Consider the following 20,955-nt stretch of genomic DNA (forward strand, 5'->3'; position numbering starts at 1 on the left):
ATTCCCCTTTGATTTATGACAAAACTAACTAACGCTTAGATAGCTTAAGCTATATGTGCAGGCTCCCACAGGCAAAAATTATTAGAGATGAAACGGAACCTGGCTCTAGTAAACTGCATAACTAGTGTCTCTGCCCCTCCCCTGGACTCTTCAAGTGAGATTGAAAAGCTTCAGGGTCATTTTCAAGCAATGGAACTACTCAAAAGTAGACAAGCTAAAAAATAGGCCAGATCTGGTCTTTACATAAACTAGAAACTTGTTTTGGTGAATCAAATTAATTGCTTCATTATAAAAATTATCTTAAAAACCTATCAAGCAATTAAGTGCTTGTAATAATGTCATTTAGAGAAAACTGTTAGCAAATTTTTATTTCCCTCAGAGGCAAGTACTGTAAATGGGCCCAAGTTACCCACAGTGATGGTACAGATCTTCTCAAGGCCTATGATCTAAACCCAATGATATGCAGGCATGAATGTGCTTTTGAGGCATTTTTAGTTCTTAATCCACCTGCACTGCTCAGGACTTTCCTCTGTCCCTCCCTCTGACTGCTGAACACTTATGGTATTGCCTCTCAGACTGACGCAAAGTGACAGTCTAACACTCTTTGCAATTCTGCTCTTATTTGAAGATTCCACATGTCCTAGATTAAAAGGCATTGTCTAATGCTTTGGAACTACAAAGAATATCAAACTGCTACTGTGAAATACAAAAGTAAGTAAGCAATACTGACTAGAAATAACTATTCACTTTTACATCACCTAGCTCATAATTGGTGTTCAGTAAATATTTGTGAAGTTGAACTCATTAATATAAAAAATAATTCAAAAGGAAGATTTTGTCAGGATACATAGCAATACATAAAATCCATAATGGATACTTGAAAATTGAGTGTACTTCTATTTAGAATCGTAGAAGATAAAGAAGATTTAGAGATACTCATAGCCAATAAACAGAGTCCCAGAAAGAAATACCCAGGGTCACAAAAATAATTAGTGGCAAAAGTGAGCTATGAACACAGAATGCCAGATTCTTGATTCAGTGCAATGCTCTTTTGACAGCACTACCACTTAAAAAATGTCATCTTTAAAATAAACTCAATCACACTCTCAAATATATAGTTGCTGCAAAATAGATTTCTAGGTACTTGTATACTTAGGCCCTCAAACGTAGATGCTTTGAAAATTTGCAGTGAGCCAAGATTGCACCACCGCACTCCAGCCTGGGCGACAGAGGAAGACTCTGGAAAAAAAAAAAAAAAAAAAAGCTAGATATTTCTAAGCCTGGCCTTTGAGTCATTAGACCTGGGTCCTAGTCTCAGTTTTTAACCAGCCATTTGGTGGCAAGCCACTTTGTCATACTAGATATTAGTCTCCTAAGTTGTAAAATGAAGAGGCCAGATATATCTCCTAAGTTGCAATTGAATTTTTTAAAAACTGACTTAAGCAAATAATTCAAACTAACTTATCTCTTGTAATTGAAGAGTACAGAAATAGACGTTTCAGATGTGGCTTAATCCAGTGGCTTGACTCACATCACCAGGACCTAATCTTCCCCCATCTGTCTGCTGTGTCCCTCTACCTTGCTTTCAAGGCCCATGTATCACAAGATAACTGACAGCTACTCTAGGCCTACATCTTCCCAAATTCAAATCCTTTGGGTCAGGCAAAATCAATAACTATGCTGAACAAAATGCCTCTTATGTCACTTACATTTGCATTTATTGATTCTATGAGTTTCTGTTAATGTCTATCTTAGTTTATAAAATATATGAACTGTTTTGAGGAATCTTAATATCTCACTGTGCACCAGAGGCAGGCATTTGTTACACTGCTGCCATGGCTGGGACCAGTAACTAGCACTTCACCATATGCCACCACTTCAGCTCTGCCTGATGGTAGTTTCCTTCATGTACAGTGTTGTCACATGTCATTTGACCTTTGTACACAGTCCTTCCTCTGTCCAGGATGCCCTACCCTTCCCTGTCTCTCTGTAAAATGCTTATTTGCCCAAGCATCACTTTCCCTGGGAAATCTTCTCTGATCATTGCCCTTCCCTGAAGTGAAATTGACCACTCAATTGTACTTAGACCTTCCTACCTGCCTTGACTGGACTATGTATCACATTATATTCATTTGTTTACATGTCTTCTCCAAGGACTACTAATATTTGAAGGGAAAAAACTATGCCTAATTTATCTGTGTTTTCCCAAAACCAAATACAGTGTCTGAAACAGCAGTCAGTCAATAAATTTGAGTGAATCAAATCAATCAATTAACCAATTAACTCTAATTCCTCCAAACTGGAACATTACTGACTCCTGTTCTGTCACCTAAAACACAATTTAAAATAATGCATCTTTCTCTCAACTCCACTCCCACCCTTGGCAATAATGAATGGTTTTATAGTCATATTTTCATGAAGTTGAGCTGATCTTGCTTTGTACCCATTGTTAGGATAGTATTCATTTGGTTTTCATAAAATGAGTGAGATTTACCACCATTAAATCTGAGGCACCTGAGTATTAGATAATGCACTTTCCCAAAGAATAGAAAGAATCACTTGAACCTGGGAGGCGGAGGTAGCAGTGAGACAAGATTGTGCACTGCACTCCAGTCTGGGTGGCAGAGTGAGATTCCACAAAAAAAAAAAAAAGAACAGAACAGTGGTTACTAGAGACTGGGGAAGGAAGAAGGAAGGGGAAGAAGATGGGGAGAGGTTGGTCAATAGGTACAAAGTTACAATTCAATAGGAGGAATAAATTCTAGCATTCTATTGCATAGTAGAGTGACTGTGATTAACAATAAGGTATTGATATTACAAAAGAGCTAGAAGAGAGGTTTTTGAATGTTCTCATTAAACAGGAATAATAAATTCATGAAGTGATGAATACACTAAATACCTTAATTGGATTATTATATAACATAAAAATGTATCAAAACATCAAATTATATCCCATAATTATGTATAATTATAATGTCTACTAAATAAACAAATAAAAAGCAAAAAAGAAAGACTGTTTCTCAGTACTTATACAATCATATATCTCTCAATGAATCATTTTCCTAGGAGTTCTTTCCTAGGAAAGAACTAGAATACTGAAATACTTTTAATAGAGTTTGTTGAGTGCACAATTTTGTCACTAATCTATATTCCTCAGCTATAGTGGTTAATTCAAGAAAAAAATTCTATGTACTTTGAGAATTTGTTAGCTAATCATAATATTCCTGCTACTCCTCCATTACCCATGGGTTTTGCTACTTCTCTAGTAAATTACCCAAGGGTTTGCCAGAGGTTATTATGCCAGAGGAGTGCCAGGCACAAAACTTTCCTTAGGGAGCGGCAAGACAGGGGCCCAGGAATGAAATTATTGCTCTGTATGACCTACCCATTTCCCACTCATTATTTTCACACTAAAAGTAATAATGTAAAAGGGGCATCTGAAAAAGCCTAGAAAAGGGAAAGAAAGCTAACATGTAATGACAAGAGACTAACCACTGCCCTTATCTCGGTTATAAGAGTGTGTAAATGAGTTTCTGATGGCTTCTATAGCTGCCAGCAAGGACAAATCCCAGAGCATAGGTCCCTGGGGTAATTCCCATGATACGCTGTAGTCCAGGGGCCCTGATTGCCTGTACTGTTGACTGGATGTGGCTACTACTTGTTAAAGCCCATTGAATAGGTTGACCACCAGTTTACTGTCAGTCTTACTTAAGACCAAGGAAATTAGTGGAAGATACTCTCTAAGCTTGATTATGTTTCATTTGCTTGATTCACTGTTTATGACTTGGGAAAAACAAACAAATAAATAGTAACCTGTAGCTTCCCTGTTGCTTCTCTGGCTCCCCTCTCCTGCTAAGCTTTGTTTCCTAATTAAAATCTTCTGCCACTACTATAGCTACTGCTGCTGCTGGAACGGCCATAGCCACCTTGGTTTCGTGGTTTTGCAAAGTATTGGCCTCCACCGCCATAGGAGCCAGAGCTTCTGCCTCCAAAATTTCCTCCCTTCATGGGTCCAAAATTTGAAGACTGTTGTAATTGCCAAAATCATTGTAGCTTCCACTACTTCCAAAATTGCTTCCATCATTACCAAATCCATTATAGCTATCCCCACTGCCACCATATCCACCACCACCATGGCTGCCACCAAAGCCACCATGACCACTGAAGTTTCCTTCACGACTGAAGTTGTCATTCCCACTGAAACCACCTCCACGACCACCACCAAAGTTTCCAGAACCACTTCGACCTCTTTGGCTAGATGAAGCACTAGCCATCTCTTGCTTTGACAGGGCTTTCCTAACTTCACAGTTGTGGCCATTCACAGTATGGTATTTCTGAATGACAGTCTTATCTACGGAGTCATGGTCATCAAAGGTGACAAAGGAAAAGCGCTTTTTCTTGCCACTGCCTCCGTTAGTCATGATTTCAATCACTTCAAGTTTTCCACACTGTTCAAAATAATCTCTTAGGTGATGTTCTTCAGTGTCTTCTTTAATGCCACCAACAAATATCTTTTTCACAGTTGAGTGGGCACCTGGTCTTTGAGAATCTTCTCTTGAGACGTCTCTCTTTGGTTCCACACCTCTTCCATCCACCTTGTGTGGCCTTGCATTCATGGCTGCATCCACCTCCTCCACAGTGGCATATGTGACAAACCCAAAGCCCCTGGAACACTTGATGTTTGGATCTCTCATTACCATACAGTTCATGAGCGTTCTCCATTGCTCAAAATGGCTCCTCAGGCTCTCATCAGGTGTTTCAAAGCTCAACCCTCCAATGAAGAGCTTTCTCAGCTGTTCGGGCTCTTTAGGAGACTCTGACTTAGACATGACGGCAGGGAGACAACAGACTTTAATGATGCTTCTTCTGCGGTGTCCACGGGCAGAAAGGAGCTTCTGAGAATTTCTAAGACCCAATGGTAACTCTATGCTAAAATTAAAATACAAATGTTCTTTTTTAAAGCTGCACCATCTCTTTGCTATTGTATGTTTATTGCAGCACTATTCACAATAGCAAAGAGATTGTGCAGTTTTAAAAAGGACATTCGTATTTTAATTTTAGTATCAAGTTACCATCAGGTTTAGAAATTCTCAGAAGCTAGGAAAGCAGCATTACTAAGGCAGAAAATGTAATTTGAACAAGAGTTTTTGGCTGAGTGCAGTGGCTCATGTCTGTCATTCCAGCACTTTGGAAGGCTGAGGCGGCTGGATCTCTGGAGGCCAGGAATTTGAGATGAGCCTGGACAACATAGTAAGACCCCCTATCTACAAAACAAATTTAAAAACTAACCATGCATGGTGGTGCACCTGTAGTCCCAGCTGCTCAGGTTTTAGCCTGGGAGTTCAAGGCCGCAGTGAGCTGTAATCATGCCAATACACTCCAGCCTGGGTGACAGACTGAGGCCCTGTCTCAAAAATAAATTTAAAAAAATAGAATTTTTAAAAAGCTAATGTTTACCTAGTAGATTTCAGCTCTTCATCACCCACATTGTCCTCACTCTAGAAATGTAAAAGAAACTTGCAGGTGATTCAAATGGATATAATCAGACAGAGGGAGATAATTCAATATGAGTTATTAGAGAAAGAAAGCACTAAGATTAATCAGCCTTCCAGGGGAACATGAAGGCTTAAACAAAATCAGTGATAATTCAAAGAACTTCTGTGTCCAGGGAGTACTCCTGAGGCAGAGTTTCTACCTGAAGCCAAAAGGTCACATTTATGCTCAGAACGGTACAAGCAGATGCTGAATAGAAAAAGAATATATCACAGTATGTTGTGAATCAAGTGAGTAAAGAGAATATATAGCATAGACTTGTTTCTCCCAAGACTGACTCACATTTTCTAAAAATAATGTGTGCACCTCTTAATAGCTGACCTGGAGTGTTGTACTGCACTGAATAATTGACATAGGTGTAGCTCATTACTCCAAGGGATGTGGTTTCTGCAGAAAAGCAGTCTCCATGTTCCAGGCCTTGAAAGGAAAAAAATCACTGTCAGTAGAAAAGTGATGACAGAACAAAGTTATTGAACCTGCTTGGGAGCTACCTTAACAAAAAGTTTGTTTAATCACAGAAGCTTCCTTTCCCCTTCCAAGAAATTGTAACAACTCAAGTACAGTCTCAGTTACATTTCAAAGGAAGTAGGAGGTATTAATACATCTTGGTTAGAATCATATCTGCCTATCTTCATGGAAGTCTAGACAACTCTGGACAATGTAAAACTGCAATTCTCAAAGTCTAGTAGTTATTTTCTTGTCCAGTCATCAAGGGGGTCCTGGAAAACTAGACCAGGCTGGCAATCTTTGCTTAGGGCATGTCAGTCCATGCCATTTCACAAATGAGCCAGGAGCTAAAGATATCCTTAAGACTGGAAAGAGGAACCTGGTGGGTGGCCTAGGTGGGAGTCTGGGCTTTGTAATAGAAAAACACAGAGATGGAACTTCTGGATGGGAGAAACTGCTGAGGGAGGTACTCAAACTCTAGGGAAGGATGCCAGTCCACATCAAAACTACATAATCACTAGAGAGAATCAGCCCAGGTGCCAGCTTACCACTATAAATAAAGAGTCTTGGCTTTGTTAAAGGGTAGCCCTAATTATCCTAGGGAATGTGTTACAGATACAGTGAAGAGCACAAAGAGAAATACATCAAAGGTGTGGGTAACAATAAAACCTAACATATATATCGTAATTTAGAGTTGTTAAAGTGCTTTCCCACAAACAATTGCATTAAATCCTCATAACTCCAAGGATGGAAGAAATGCAGATGTTTTATTAACATTATTGTTATGCCCACCTTTTAAGTTTGTCATTAGGCTAGAAATGAGATGTTATATGAAAACCATTGTGTGTTTGGCCACTCAGCTCATCATGAGTCCATCCTAGGGAGAACAGTCCAGATGCCTCCACCGTGCACACAGGAGGCAGCCCATGTTCAGATCCTCAAGACCCCAGGCTCCACACAGTGAACCCACCCACACATGACTGTGCCAAATCCTACCTCAGACCCTCAGACCCTCATATATCTGTCTCTAATTGACTCACTCCATCTTTGGCATATTTGTGGTCAATTAATTCCAATTAAGGTTTCCATTCCTATAATCCTCATATGCTGAAAGAAAGTGAATTCACCTCCCCTCATTCTTAACCCTTTATTGACCTTCCTCCCTTTGGCTTCTCCTCTTTTCATACCACTATGCCATCTGAAATCTTATTCCTTTATGTGAAAGAACAGAACCCATCCCCAATAAGCTCAACATTTTCTCCCCACACTATGCTGTGTATTTCATCTGACACAGAGCTAAGAGTAGGCTTAAACAAAATCAGTGATAATTCAAAGAACTTCTGTGTCCAGGGAGTACTCCTGAGGCAGAGTTTCTACCTAAAGCCAAAAGGTCACATTTATGCTCAGAACGGTACAAGCACTTTGGGACCACTACACTCCCACCTTGGTACTCATGCCATCTGACTATGCCAGTGTGTATACTTCTATGTTTGTGTCATAAGAAATACCTCCTGATCACATTCTTCAAGACACCATAGAACTCTTCTCCCTCTCAACTCCAATTTCTGTCATCATGCTAGAAAATCCCAGTGTCTTAGTGGGCAATCCACCCAACACCCTCGATCTGTTCCTAGACCTTAAATATTCAATAACAAATCTCCTTCTACTCAACTTGTAACCACTGCCACTTCCAGAGATACATCCTGTGTACCTCCAGTGTCATCTCCAAGGTGGCCACAGGCAACGTCGCCAGTGGTTTTGTGGCAAAATAAAAAGCCTCCATCACCTATGGGAATAATAAAAAAAAATACATCCTGAGCTTCACTGTCACCAAAAATAGCTCTGCACCCAATATCATAACTGCAAATAACACACTCTCTGCCTCAGCTGCCTGTCCTCCAGGGCTCACAAAACCCTCACTTGCACACGTCTGCTCTCCAAACTCTTTGAGTCCTCCAGCTTCAGGCTCTTCATTTCCTGCTTCATTTTGAGGCACTAGCCTTCCTCAAAACAGACAGTTGAAGTTGAAGAAACAGTTGAAGAAACTAGTTGTCATCTGAACTGGTCACTCATCAGCAACCTCAAATCCCTTCATGTCTCTCTCACTATTGCACACACCTGGCAAACTCCTAACACAGGATCAATGCGATCTTGGTACCTACAAGGCTAAATACTTCTAAATACATTGTTACAATAATTCGGATTATTGTCACAACAAATATATGGTCTCTGATCTTAGGACTTCAATTAATCTCTTCAATTTTTTTACTTGATCAATTCTATCTTCTACTCTTATAGGTATTTTAAACCTATATATCTCTATTAAGGAATCCCACCAACATCTGCCTTCCTTACTTTAAGCAGACAACATAATTTCCTTCTTCATTAAAAAATTGGTGTCTCAAGAGGTAAGAGTAAAATCAGGGGAATGTGGTGTCACAAAACTGAACTTTTTTTGAAGAATCCTCCATCCCCTCTATGAGGACACTAAATAGCAAAGTTCTCAGAGCTACCCTAGGCTTTCCTCTTTGCTCATCTTTAGAGGTGTGCCTCATCTGCTCCTATAGCTTCAGTTATCCTCTTGATGTAAAGGCCTTTGGAATCTCTATTATCAGTTCAGACCTCTCCTGTAAGCACCACTAAAACTTTAACTGAACATTTCTACTTACACATCCAGAAACATGCCTTGAAACCATATGTTCAAAATTTATATATAAATCTCTCTCTCTCTAAATATATATATATGTGTGTGTGTGTGTGGGTGGGTGGGTGGGTGTGGGTGTGTCTCTGTCTTTCACACACACACACACGTCACTTTCCTTATCTCCTCAAAGGCATCACCACCCACTTGTTTGAGACAGAAATCAAGGGAGTCAACCTTGCCCCCTCCCACTGCTTCACCCAATTCAACAATATCTACTAATATTATCTCCAAACCTTCTCTCAAGCCCAATTTTTAACTCTGTTCAAATAAGGAAACTAAAGCTGAGAACAGTTTAAAAAAAAAAAAAAACTACACAATGTTACCCAACTAGTAGGTGGTGGAGCCAACCCAGACACCCCTCAGTCTCCAAAACCCATGCATGAGATGACAGAATATCACCTCACTTAGGGGAAATTTTACAGCCAACGATATCTCCAAGAAACACGGATGAGACTACCTCAGAACCCCAGGGAAAGACGCTTAGAATCATGTAAGGAAATGTCTTCCTCATGTAGCCCCAGTAACGGCTGCCAAGTCACAAGTGACACAGCCCACAGTCCTGGCTCTAAAAGAAAACAGAATAATGTTTCCAGCAGAGCTAGCCCAAAACATAATATCAACCTAAATTTTCCTCAGATAGAACACAAACTATACCTCCACATCAGGTTATGCCCAGAAATGAGGCATTAGCACCAGGGAACTGTATGCTGTAAATATTTCCTTTTCTTTTTTTTATTTTTTATTTTTATTATACTTTAAGTTCTAGGGTACATGTGCACAACGTGCAGGTTTGTTACATATGTATACATGTGCCATGGTGGTGTGCTGCACCCATCAACTCGTCAGCACCCATCAACTGGTCATAAAATATTTCCTTTTCAAGAATGCAGTATCTTCAATTGTATACCTAAAGACCCTTTTGAAAACTATTAACTTTTCGTAAGCTAAACAAAAAGAAATTCATTCATCATGCTAATAATAGCATGGTGCATTTTTCTTGTCCAGAGGTTATGGAGGTTTTAGTTGAACTAGCTCTAGAACTAATAAAGAGTCAGCAGAGATATAGAAATATCACAGTCCTCTGCAAACACTGGCCCAGTTCCACCCGTATCCTCCCTTCCCAGACTCATTTCACTCACAACGTCAGTAACAGATGTCTAGAGACTCCAAAAAATTGTTCCAAAATTTGTTCTCTTGTGAAGAGATTATCTTCTTTCAATTTATAAGTTCTTTGTAGGCTTTTGTTTAAATTATGAATGTGTCATATCTGATAATATGAGGATAAATATAATAGTATTTTTTAGTACTTAATGTCAGGCACAAGCCTAAATATTTTACATACATATATAAGTGCATATATAGATATACATGTACAAATTTAATCTTGACAACAAAAGTAAAATCAGGTGCTATTATTCCCTCCCCCTTTTTATAAAAAAGAAAACTTAGGCAGATAGAGGAGAAATACCTTAACCATGACCACACACCTTGTAAGGCTGGTACAAATAAACACATCTAATTTTCAAATATATTAAGAACAATATTATGAATATTAATTCCTGTTTCCAAATAGATTACTCTTTTAAACACAGCACTACTACTTATCTAATGATATCTAGTTGTTATTAGTGGATGAATTTTGTATCTAACAGGCTTGATTATTATTATGCATTTTAAATGTCATTCAGACACATATTAATAATGATCCATGTTTGTAGCCAGGCCCAATTATATACTTTTTAAAGATCTTTATATTTTTCTTCATGATGCTCAACCCTCACTTTCCTATAAACACACAATTGGTTCTCAAATTTAAAACTATAAATGGGAGAAAATTGAGTTTATTTGCTTATTGTTTTCCCTTTTGGCTACTAAAGGAAAAAATGTCATCAGATTTTGGCTAGTAAAGGAAAAGATGTCATCGGATTCCTGGATTGTTGCTCCCGGAGTTCCAGAAATGGGAGGCCTGGGGAAGGAGTTCCAGACTGAGAACTTCCAGCTGTGATGGTCATGGGTGCTGTTCGCCAAATATTTCAGTTCTCCCACAATGTTGGCTTGGTGGGGCCCTCTAGCTGGTTTCTGGCCAATCAGTTGCAAGAAAAAGAAATGTGCTTCACTTCCAGATCAGATACTAATTATCAGTACAAGATTCTCAAAAGTTTGATTTTTTAAAAAAACTTGTAGTATAGTGACATGGTTTGCCTATGTCCCCACCAAATCTCAACTTGAATTGTATCTCCCAGAATTCCCACCTGTTGTGGGAGGGACTCAGAGGGAGGTAACTGAATCATGAGGGCCGATCTTTCCTGTGCTATTCTCATGATAGTGAAATAAGTCTCATGAGATCTGATGGGTTTATCAGGGGTTTCCACTTTTGCTTCCTCCTCATTTTACTTTTGCCACTGCCACGTGAGAAGTGCCTTTCACCTCCTGCCATGATTTTGAGGCCTCTCCAGCCATGTGGAACTGTAAGTTCAATTAAACATCTTTTTGTTCCCAGTTTCAGGTATGTCTTTATCAGCAGCATGAAAACGGACTAATACAGTAAATTGGTACCAGTAGAGTGGGACGTTGCTGAAAAGATACCCAAAAAAGTGGAAGTGACTTTGAAACTGGGTAACAGGCAGGGATTGGAACAGTTTGAAGGGCTCAGAAGAAGACAGGAAAATGTGGGAATACTTAGAATTTCCTAGAATTTGTTTAATGGCTTTGCCCAAAATGCCAATAGCGATATGGACAATAAAATCCAGGCTGAGGTGGACTCAGATGGAGATGAGGAACTTGTTGGGAACTGGAGCAAAGGTGATTCTTGTTATGTTTTAGCAAAGAGACTGGTGGTATTTTGCCTCTGCCCTAGAGATTTGTGGAAATTTGAACTTGAGAGAGATGATTTAGGGTATCTGGTGGAAGAAATTTCTAAGCAGCAAAGCATTCAAGAACTGACTTGGGTACTGTTAAAGGCATTCAGTTTTAAAAGGAAAACAGAGTTCAGAAAATTTGCAGCCTGACTATGCAATAGAAAAAAAACCCATTTTCTGGGGAGAAATTCAAGCCAGCTACAGCAATTTGCGTAAGCAGCATGGGGCCTAATCCCAAAGACCATGGGGAAAATGTCTCCAGACCATGTCAGAGAACTTCATGGCAGCCCCTCCCATCACAGGCCCAGAGGCCCAGGAGGAAAAAGTGGTTTCATGGACTGGACCCAGGGTCCCTGTGCCATGGGCAGCCTAGGGATTTAGTGCCCTGTGTGCCAGCTGCTATAGCTGTGGCTGAAAGAGGCCAATGTATAGCTCAGGCTGTGGCTTCAGAGGGTGGAAGCCCCAAGCCTTGGCAGCTACCACGTGGTGTTGACCCTGTGGGCACCCAGAAGTCAAGAATTGAGGTTTGGTAACCTCCGCTTACATTTCAGAAGATATATGGAAATGCCTGAATGCCCATGCAAAAGTTTGCTGCTGGGGTGGGGCCCTCATGGAGAACCTCTGCTAGAGAAATGTGGGGTTAGAGCCCCCACAAACAGTCCCTAGGCACTGCCTAGTAGAGCTGTGAGAAGACTCCAGACCCCAAAATGGTAGATCCACCAATAGCTTACACTGTTCATCTGGAAAAGTCACAGACACTCAACACCAGCCCATAAAAGCAAATTGGAGGGAGGCTGTACCCTGCAAAGCCTCAGGGATGGAGCTGCCCACGACCATGGCAACCCACCTCTTGCATCAGCATAACCTGGATATGAGACCTGGAGTCAAAGGAGATCATTTTGGAGCTTCAAAGTTTGACTGCCTCGCTGGATCTTTGGACTTGCATGGGCCCTGTAACCCCTTTGCTTTGGCCAATTTCTTCCATTTGGAACAGCTGTGTTCACCCAATACCTATACCACCATTGTATCTAGGAAGTAACTAGCTTGCTTTGATTTTACAGGCTCATAGGCAGAAGGGACTTGCCTTGTCTCAGATGAGAATTTGGACTATGGACTTTTGGATTAATGCTGAAATGAGTTAAGACTTTGGGTGACTATTGGGAAGGCATGGTTGGTTTTGAAATGTGAGGACATGATATCTGGAGGGGCTAGGGGTGAAACAACATGGTTTGGCTGTGTCCCTACCAAATCTCAACTTGAATTGTTTCTCCCAGAATTCCCACATGTTGAGGGAGGGACCCAGGGGGAGGTTATTAATTCATGGGGACTGGTCTTTCCCATGCTATTCTCTTGATAGTGAAATAAGTCTCATGAGATCTGATGGGTTTAGCAGAGGTTTCCACTTTTGCTTCTTCCTCATTTTTCTCTTGCTGCCATCATATAAGAAGTGCCTTTCGCCTCCCACCATGATTCTGAGGCCTTCTCAGCCATGCAGAACTGTAAGTCTAGTTAAACTTCTTTTTGTTCCCAGTTTGGGGTCTTTATCAGCAGCATGAAAACAGATTAATACACATAGTGACCAAAAGGTGGCAGTTCCATCAGTCGAAGTTCCTAAGTGACTTCAGTGAGCAGATCCGCTGCAGATGATTGATGGATATGTGCCATGAGTAAGAATAATTCTGTGTATTTTAAGCCAGTGAGACTTTGAGGTTGTTTGTTACCACAGCATAACTGGGTTTATCGTGACTGATTCAACCTCTTTCTGTTTACATGTGGGCTTGTATGATATGCTCATTGTCAAACCTAGAAAGAAGCAAAGATTCAAATGGCAACAGAATAGTGTTCTTCTCCTAGAAAATGTTTCTAATAATTCCATTTGTCCTATGTTAGGTCCATGTTTTTCCCTGGTGTGTCTTCATGCTTTGGATATCAGTGAAGGTGTTCATTGGAGAGACTGAGAAGATATGAACGTAAGGGAAAAAAGTAAACAAATGGAAATTTGTCAGTACCCACCAAAATAAACTTATCTTGAAAACTGCATAAGAATAGACCATGAAGCAAGGGAAAGGCCATCTATTTTCAATACTGGTTTCCACTGGGTTTGTTTTGTTTTATTTTATTTTGTTTTTGAGATGGAGTTTCGCTCCTGTTGCGCAGGCTGAAGTACAATGGCACAATCTTGGCTCACTACAGCCTCCACCTCCCACATTCAAGCAAATCTCCTGCTTCAGCCTCCCCAGTAGCTGGGATTACAGGTGCCTACTACCACAACTGGCTACTTTTTTATATTTTTAGTAGAGACAGGGTTTCACCATGTTGGCCAGGCTGGTCGCAAACTCCTGACCTCAGGTGATACATCCGCCTTGGCCTCTCAAACTGCTGGAATTACAGGCATGAGCCACTGTGCCCTGCCTATCACTGAGTTTTTTGGTTTTTTGTTTGTTTGTTTTGTGTTTTTATTTTTGAGACAGGGTCTCACTCTATCGCCCAGGCTGGAGTACAGTGGCACTATCTCAGCTCACTGCAGCCTCCACCTTGCAGGCTGAAGCAATCCTCCACCTCTGCCTCCTGAGTAGCTGAGACTCCAAGTGCCCACCACCACAGCTGGCTAATTTTTGTATTTTTTCGTAGAGATGGGGTTTACACCATGTTGCCCAAACTGGTCTCGAACTCCTGAGCTCAAGCAATCTGCCCACCTTGGCCTCCCAAAGTGCTGGGATTACAGGTGTGAGCCACCACACCTGGCCGATACTATATCATTTTCTACAACTATATTTTTAAGTCTTCCTGAGTGGGGCCAGCAGAAATATCGTTTTGACTAGATGCTGCATCTACCTTTATTCTTTGGCTCAGAATATTTAATTAATTTTGATTAAAAATATGAGCTTTGGAAGATCACAATCATAATTGTTATATTCACCATATAATAGATATACAGGAACATGTACTTGTGTATCTAATCCATAGCACCTGAGTCTGTAAGCCAAGAGAATGTGAAGGCTCTTTTGGAAGATGGAACAAAATTATAACATACTGAAAAAAACATAGCTCTGCTGAACAACTTATGAGTTAACTTCTGGAAAGAAATCAAGAGACAACCCCTGTAAAATTAATATTTTAAAAATAATATTTATTTTTATCAAAATAATTCACATACACTCAGAGGCAAATATTACTATTACTATCTTATAACAAAAGCAGCAGTTACCTATTTGGGGTCAGGTAGAGGTAAACTCAAAATAATACGTTATTTTATGGCAAGAGTAAGAAAAATGACTAAATCTAGATTAATCCTTAGTTTTGAGGACTAAGCTACTAGGTGAATGTCAGGTTCTTTAATTAAGATGGGGAAGATTGGTAAGAGCAGGATTTCCAGCAGAGAGGGAAAGCAAAGAATCGAGAATTCTAAATTGGATATAGAGATTTAGACATCAAAAGTGAGGATGTTTAGTAGACAGTTTTATATACAATCTGGAGTTCAGGAGATGGGGCATGGGTAAAGTTACTGGTTTAGAGGTCACTTGGATGCAGATGATATTTAAAGATATTTGAATGATAGCAACTTAAGAGAAGAGAGGTTAAGAAAACTGAAGCTGACATCATTCAACATGTAGCATTCAGGCCAAGGAAGAGAAGCCAGAAAAGAAAACTGAGAACTGTAGCCAAGAAGACTGGCAGAAAGCCAAGAGAGGTGGTGACTCTGGAGTAAGCAGGGGTTCAAAAAGAAGACAACAGTCACCTGTGTCCATGCAGCTCACTGTTATATAAACCTAGCCATCCTTTATTTTCCTTCCTCTAACCTATGTGGCAATTTTCACAGTTCCCCTCCAATTTCTCACCACTGTGCTTTTGTTCCTATTATTCTTCTGCATTGGAATACCTCCTCATCTGTCAAAATGCTCTCTGTCCGCCGGGCGTGGTGGCTCACACCTGTAATCCCAGCACTTTGGGAGGCTGAGGCGGGCGAATCATGAGGTCAGGAGTTCAAGACCAGTCTGGCCAACATGGTGAAATCCCATCTCTACTAAAATATATATATATTTATATTTTATTTATATATAATATATAATACATATGTAATTTTATTTATGTTTATATTTATATTTTATATTTTATATATACACACACACACACACACACACACATAGCTGGACATGGTGGCGGGTGCCTATAATCCGAGTTACTCGGGAGGCTGAAGCAGAAGAGTCACTTGAACCCGGAATGCAAGATTGCACCACTGCACTCCAGCCCAAGCGACAGTGCAAGATTCTGTATCAAAAAAAAAAAAAGGAAAAAAAAAATCTATCTATCCTTCGAGACCCATCAAGAATGCCATCAACTTTGCAACACATTTCCTAACTCCACAAATAAAATATACTCTCTTCCTCCAAACTATCTGATAGCCCATTGCATGCCAAATTTTATTCTGATTTGTACTATAATTGTTTGTATTCTTTATTCATCCTCCCTATATCCCAATATAGGCTCCCAAACCCCTCATATTGTAACTGAGTGTCTGGTATGCAGTAGGTCCTCAGTAAAAATTTTCACTGAATCAAATCCAAAACTATAGAACCCAAGCCAGGAAAAGTATCTTCAAAGGACAACCTCTTTTGTCCCTTTAGATTTCTGTCTGCCAGCACGTGGATCACCTGCACCCAAGCCCAAGAATTATTTACTCATATTCCTGGCCCTCTATAGAAAAATAGTGAAAGAGATCAATCACAGAAAACAAAGGGTTTTTAAAACTTATCCTTTTTAAAAGACTGTGGCAAATAAAAACAAACAACAACAACAAAAAAAAAAAAAACCAACCTACCTATAGGAGAATGCTGGCAACACTACTTATCCTGCTTTGGCTGAATATGTCCTGAGCTAATGGCTACTTAAAAAACCATTTAAACTAATCTTTCCCCCAGATCTTCATTATGAAAATGGCAAGTTGCAAAAGCCCAAAGGATGAAACAACTTTTGTTATCCCTGAACCTAAAACTAAGCTACAAAGACTGTCCTAATCCAAACCTTAGGTTAGAAGTCAAACAGCAGAATATTAAAAACTGCTAAGAGAGCAGATCATAAATGTTCTCACCACAAAAATATGGCATGCATATGAGGTGACAGACATCTTAGCTTGATTTAACCATTTCACAATGTATACATATATCAAAACATTCCACTGTACGCAATAAATACATAGAATTGTTATTAACTATACCTTAATAAAAATAAATAAATTTTTAAAAAATAAAGAGGCAGAGGCATCTGATAAATAATAAATATGAGTTTAATAATTTTAAAAAGTCAGGCAGGCCGGGCGTGGTGACTCACACCTGTAAATCCCAGCACTTTGGGAAGCCAAGGCAGGCAGATCACTTGAGGTCAGGAGTTCAAGACCAGCCTGGCCAACGTGGTGAAACCCCATCTCTACTAAAAATACAAAAATAAGCCAGGCATGGGGGCAGGTGCCTGTAATCCCAGCTCCTTGGGAGGCAGAGGCAGGAGAATTGCTTGAACCCAGGAGGTGGAGGTTGCAGTGAGCTGAGACAGAGTGAGACTCTGTCTCAAGAAAAAAACAGCAGCAACAACAAATAAAATAAAATAAATAAAAATAAAAAGGCAGCAGAGCAGAAAGAACACAGGTTTCCACATAGGAAAGAGGTGGATTTGATTTTCAATCCTATCATTTGATATGTTTGTAATCCTAAACAAATTTGTCGGCTTTTTCGAGCCTCAGTTTTCTCACTAGAAAAATAAAAATAAGAATAAATCTCTTAAATAATTATTGAGTTACTGAATTACTATGAAAAGGAGTGCCTGACACAAGGTAGGCTCCTAATCAGTTATAACTATTAGTATTGTCACAAATCCTAAGAAATTATTTGTGGCCTTTCAAGTATTGTTTGGTGATTATTTGTAGTCTGATTTAATAATATATACTACCAACTGAGCACCTGCTACGTGTCTTATGTGTTTTAGATTTGTAGACAAATGTTGCAGCGACTAAGAGCATACACTCTGGCATCAAACCGCAGAGATTCATATTCCAGCTCCATCATATGGTAGCTGTGTGACCTTGAGAGAGTTATTTAACTTCGCTTCTTATGTCTGGATTCTTCATCTGTAAAACAGAAATTGTAATAGTACCTCTCTCATAGGATTGTTGTGAGGATTAAATGAGATAGTGTGTATAAACTGTTTATCACCAGCTTATAGTGTGTGCACAGTAAATGCTAGCTAACGTTATTATCATAATTTTCGTTTTACAGATTAGGGCCCTCAGCCCTAAAGAGGGTCAGTAACTTATCCCAGGTCACACAGTTAGTTAGGAGTTATTTTCTTTTTTTAATTCAAGGCTGCCTTATTGCAAAGTCTATGCTTTTTCGCTAAACCATCTCTTTTTCTGTTACGTATGTCCTAGGTAAAAATCCTTATTTTTTCCTTCGATGGCTATAACAATTAGCTAGTGACAGTCTACAAGACATCAAGGAGGGCCTAAGGAATAAAAGCCAGCAACCAGGTCTAAAATGAATATATGTTACTATTTCTTCTTCATATGCACCATAGTAGTATACTGTATTTCCATTAGAAGTTACGTTAATAAGAAAATTTTTGAACATTCTTGCTCCATACATTATACTTGCATTCTCTTACACTGGGAAGAAAGAAATTGGTAGAAAGAAGTCATCTGGAAGGTAGCTCTGGCTATAAGTTGGAGGAAAAGGGAAGAAGGAGAGAGAAAAACAAGTTATCAATGGTACATATAGTCAGGGCCAAAACTTTATAAACCAAATAGAATTTCCACAGACCTAACGATCACTGAGAATTATCTGCCAAGCTGCTAGGTGAAACATGCTGAAAAACAGCCTGGGCCTATGGCGAACATGTTCAGCTTTATGATTTTCTTCATCCCCTCTTCTGTCTTGCAGGATGTTGCCCCCAACTATCTTCTAAAACTAATCACTCTTTCATGGTCAATGGAAACTTAGAAACCTAGATTCTCAAACTTTTGCTAAAACAGCCCAGGTCTTCCTAGACATTTGTAGATAGATAAATAACCTAGTGATAAAGAATATACATTCTGTTTAGGTCCATACTCCAGCTCTGCCCCATATTAATTGTGTGATAATCCAAACTGGTTGTTTTGTGCTAAGATTCCTACTTCCTGCACTTTCAGACTCACATACTCAGAGCCAGAAAACTTCTGAGAGTACAAGGTGATAACTACTGCAAATTCACAGAAGATTACATAAGTATAAATAATCAACCTAACCTCCCTCTTCCTCTAACATTTTCTCACAAAACTAAAAAGTTTGGAAACTCCTTTTCTTAATGCTGGCACCAGTTCAACCACACTCTAGAAGGTATTGGTTTCATGAACTACAATGTGGAATCATCAAAATAAAGGGGCAGCATGAGAAAAAATGACAGCATGGGGCTTTGTGGTGTATAGATTTAGTTGCTTATACAAGAACCTGGGAGGGGGAACCCCCCAAAAGATTAGTCACTTCATTTTATGTTGCAGAACTCAATTCAGGTTAACAAAGTGTTGCCAACAAAGGAGATGAGAGAATGGCAGCATTCACTTGCTCTGGACTGAATAAACAAATGCAGGATTTGTGGGCTGACTAATGTCCTGGGATAAACCAGGCAGTCAGCCAAACTCTAGGAGTTTTGATGAAAAGACAGCAAGCCCACACTTTTCTTCATGAAGAGTGCTCTGTGGGAGTATTGATGTCCACATGGGCAGCCTGGGTCTTCAATTTGCCTTAAAGATTCGCCCTTATCCAGCCACAGGAAATTCTCAATGCCTCTGTAATTGAACACCTAGATCAAATGACAGAAGCTAAATTCCTTCTTCTTGAGAAGTGTTATCTGTCATGCATCTCTTCGTAGAAACATGTTATCATTGTCCTTTTTTAAAAACTACATTACTCTGAAAATATACAGTTAGGTCACCAAAATGTGACTCTAGCTTTTCATTCATTCATTTCATTCACTGAGTACCTACTATGCTCTAGGGACCATGTAGGGCTCTATATATAGAACACTTAATGAGTCAGACATTGAAGCCCCCCATCCAGCCTTAAAATGTCAAGGGCACTGACAAAAGTAATATGGTGTTTGTAATTTCATTTCTTGGTTGGGGGAAACTATTAAAATTTGCAATATTTTGGTGAGAGAGGCAATAAGTTTTTCAATTAAGGTCTTAATATAAGTTTGTAGGGAAGTCAGAAATGAGAATGTGGAGTTTCCTTTTATCTGGCCATCAGGATCCCCCACCATGCTGTGAGGACCACAGTCATCATTTAACCTCAGGCTAAAGTAGATTTTATTACAAACTGTGCAGCTAGTGAAATGTCAAGAGTTGTTTCACAGGATCTTAATTAACACAAGAAAAACGTCCCAGCAACAGCTGATGCAAACTCCTGTAAATGTACACATCTAGTTTATCTATCCAGGTAATAAATAGACACGGTATATTCAGGTTGAAAACAAAATGCCTGGAGTGTTTCGATGTGAGTATAATATACCTAGAAGCAAAAACTTCACTGATATAAAGGATGCATTTTATGAGTCTCCACAAAAATCTCCAACTTTTTATGAAATTTAGGGCCTTCTTAAGTACTGTTTACTACATAGAGCTTTCATAGTTCCGATATGAATACCTACTCTCCATGATTTATCAATCCTTGAGAGTCCCAGCAGGACGCTGACAAGTTGCAAATTTAGAGAATTAGTTTTAAGAAACATTGTATATAACTGCCTTTGAAAGAAAATTCAGGTAGATTAGCAAAGATTTTAAGCAAGTCCTTTCACAAAAACCTGCAGAATTTCAAGGAGTCTGGGGTTTATGAAATCATCAAATCAATACCAAGTTTAACATATTTATGTTAGTCTTATAAGCATAACTCTTTGGGAATAAAGGTATTACAAAAACAACGTTTGGAAAAGGAGGCTAGCTCTTGTTTAATTACTGTGAAGAGCAGCGAATTGAAAGAAAAAGCTACACACAAGTTGGAAAAGTGCTACTCGGGTTTAAAAAATAGAAAAAGAAAACCTGAGATTGGGATTGGATGATAAGCAAGTAGCAGAAGCAACAAAAAGTCTCTTTCATTTTCAGCTCAGGGGGCCCCTTAAAGGAGCAGGCTGAAATGTACAGCCCACAAACCAGAGGAAGGCCTGCACAGGAAGTGGAGTGGAAATTACAGTTGAATGGACTCTGAAACAGGATGAAGCCAGTCCATGTGAGGTTCGTGAAAACCAAGTAGACAATATGAACATCCAAGTGTTTCCTTGTGTCATTAACTCAATATTACATTCTGATTTCAAACACCATGGAACCACAGTGAAAAAGCTGCAAAAACAGTAGCCGTTTTTTCAAAACTTCTTTCT

The 20,955-nt window shown here is 39.5% G+C and overlaps 1 protein-coding gene and 1 long non-coding RNA gene across 3 annotated transcripts in view; both read right to left on the reverse strand.

Annotated features, from left to right (window-relative positions):
- The window catches only part of LOC105503432, a 124,425-nt gene that overhangs the window by 46,957 nt on the left and 56,513 nt on the right, over positions 1-20,955 (reverse strand). The gene's annotated exons all lie outside the window — the stretch shown is intronic.
- LOC105503431 (heterogeneous nuclear ribonucleoprotein A1-like) lies at positions 3,815-4,829 on the reverse strand. Its single transcript, XM_011930329.1, has 2 exons — positions 4,073-4,829; positions 3,815-4,028 (listed from the first exon to the last, which is right to left on the reverse strand). The coding sequence occupies exons 1-2, from the start codon at positions 4,827-4,829 to the stop codon at positions 3,871-3,873; spliced, it is 915 nt and encodes a 304-aa protein (XP_011785719.1). The 3' UTR covers positions 3,815-3,870.

This window comes from Colobus angolensis, unplaced genomic scaffold (assembly GCF_000951035.1).
Source record: "Colobus angolensis palliatus isolate OR3802 unplaced genomic scaffold, Cang.pa_1.0 Scaffold86, whole genome shotgun sequence".
NCBI lineage: Eukaryota > Metazoa > Chordata > Mammalia > Primates > Cercopithecidae > Colobus > Colobus angolensis.

Excerpts from the sequence above, each read along its gene's own strand:
- LOC105503431 (XM_011930329.1), bottom strand. The coding sequence starts at position 4,829 with ATGTCTAAGTCAGAGTCTCCTAAAGAGCCCGAACAGCTGAGAAAGCTC. Across the intron at positions 4,029-4,072 it reads ATTTGGTAATGATGGAAGCA|AGTCTTCAAATTTTGGACCC; the intron begins ATTTTGGAAGTA and ends GGCAATTACAAC.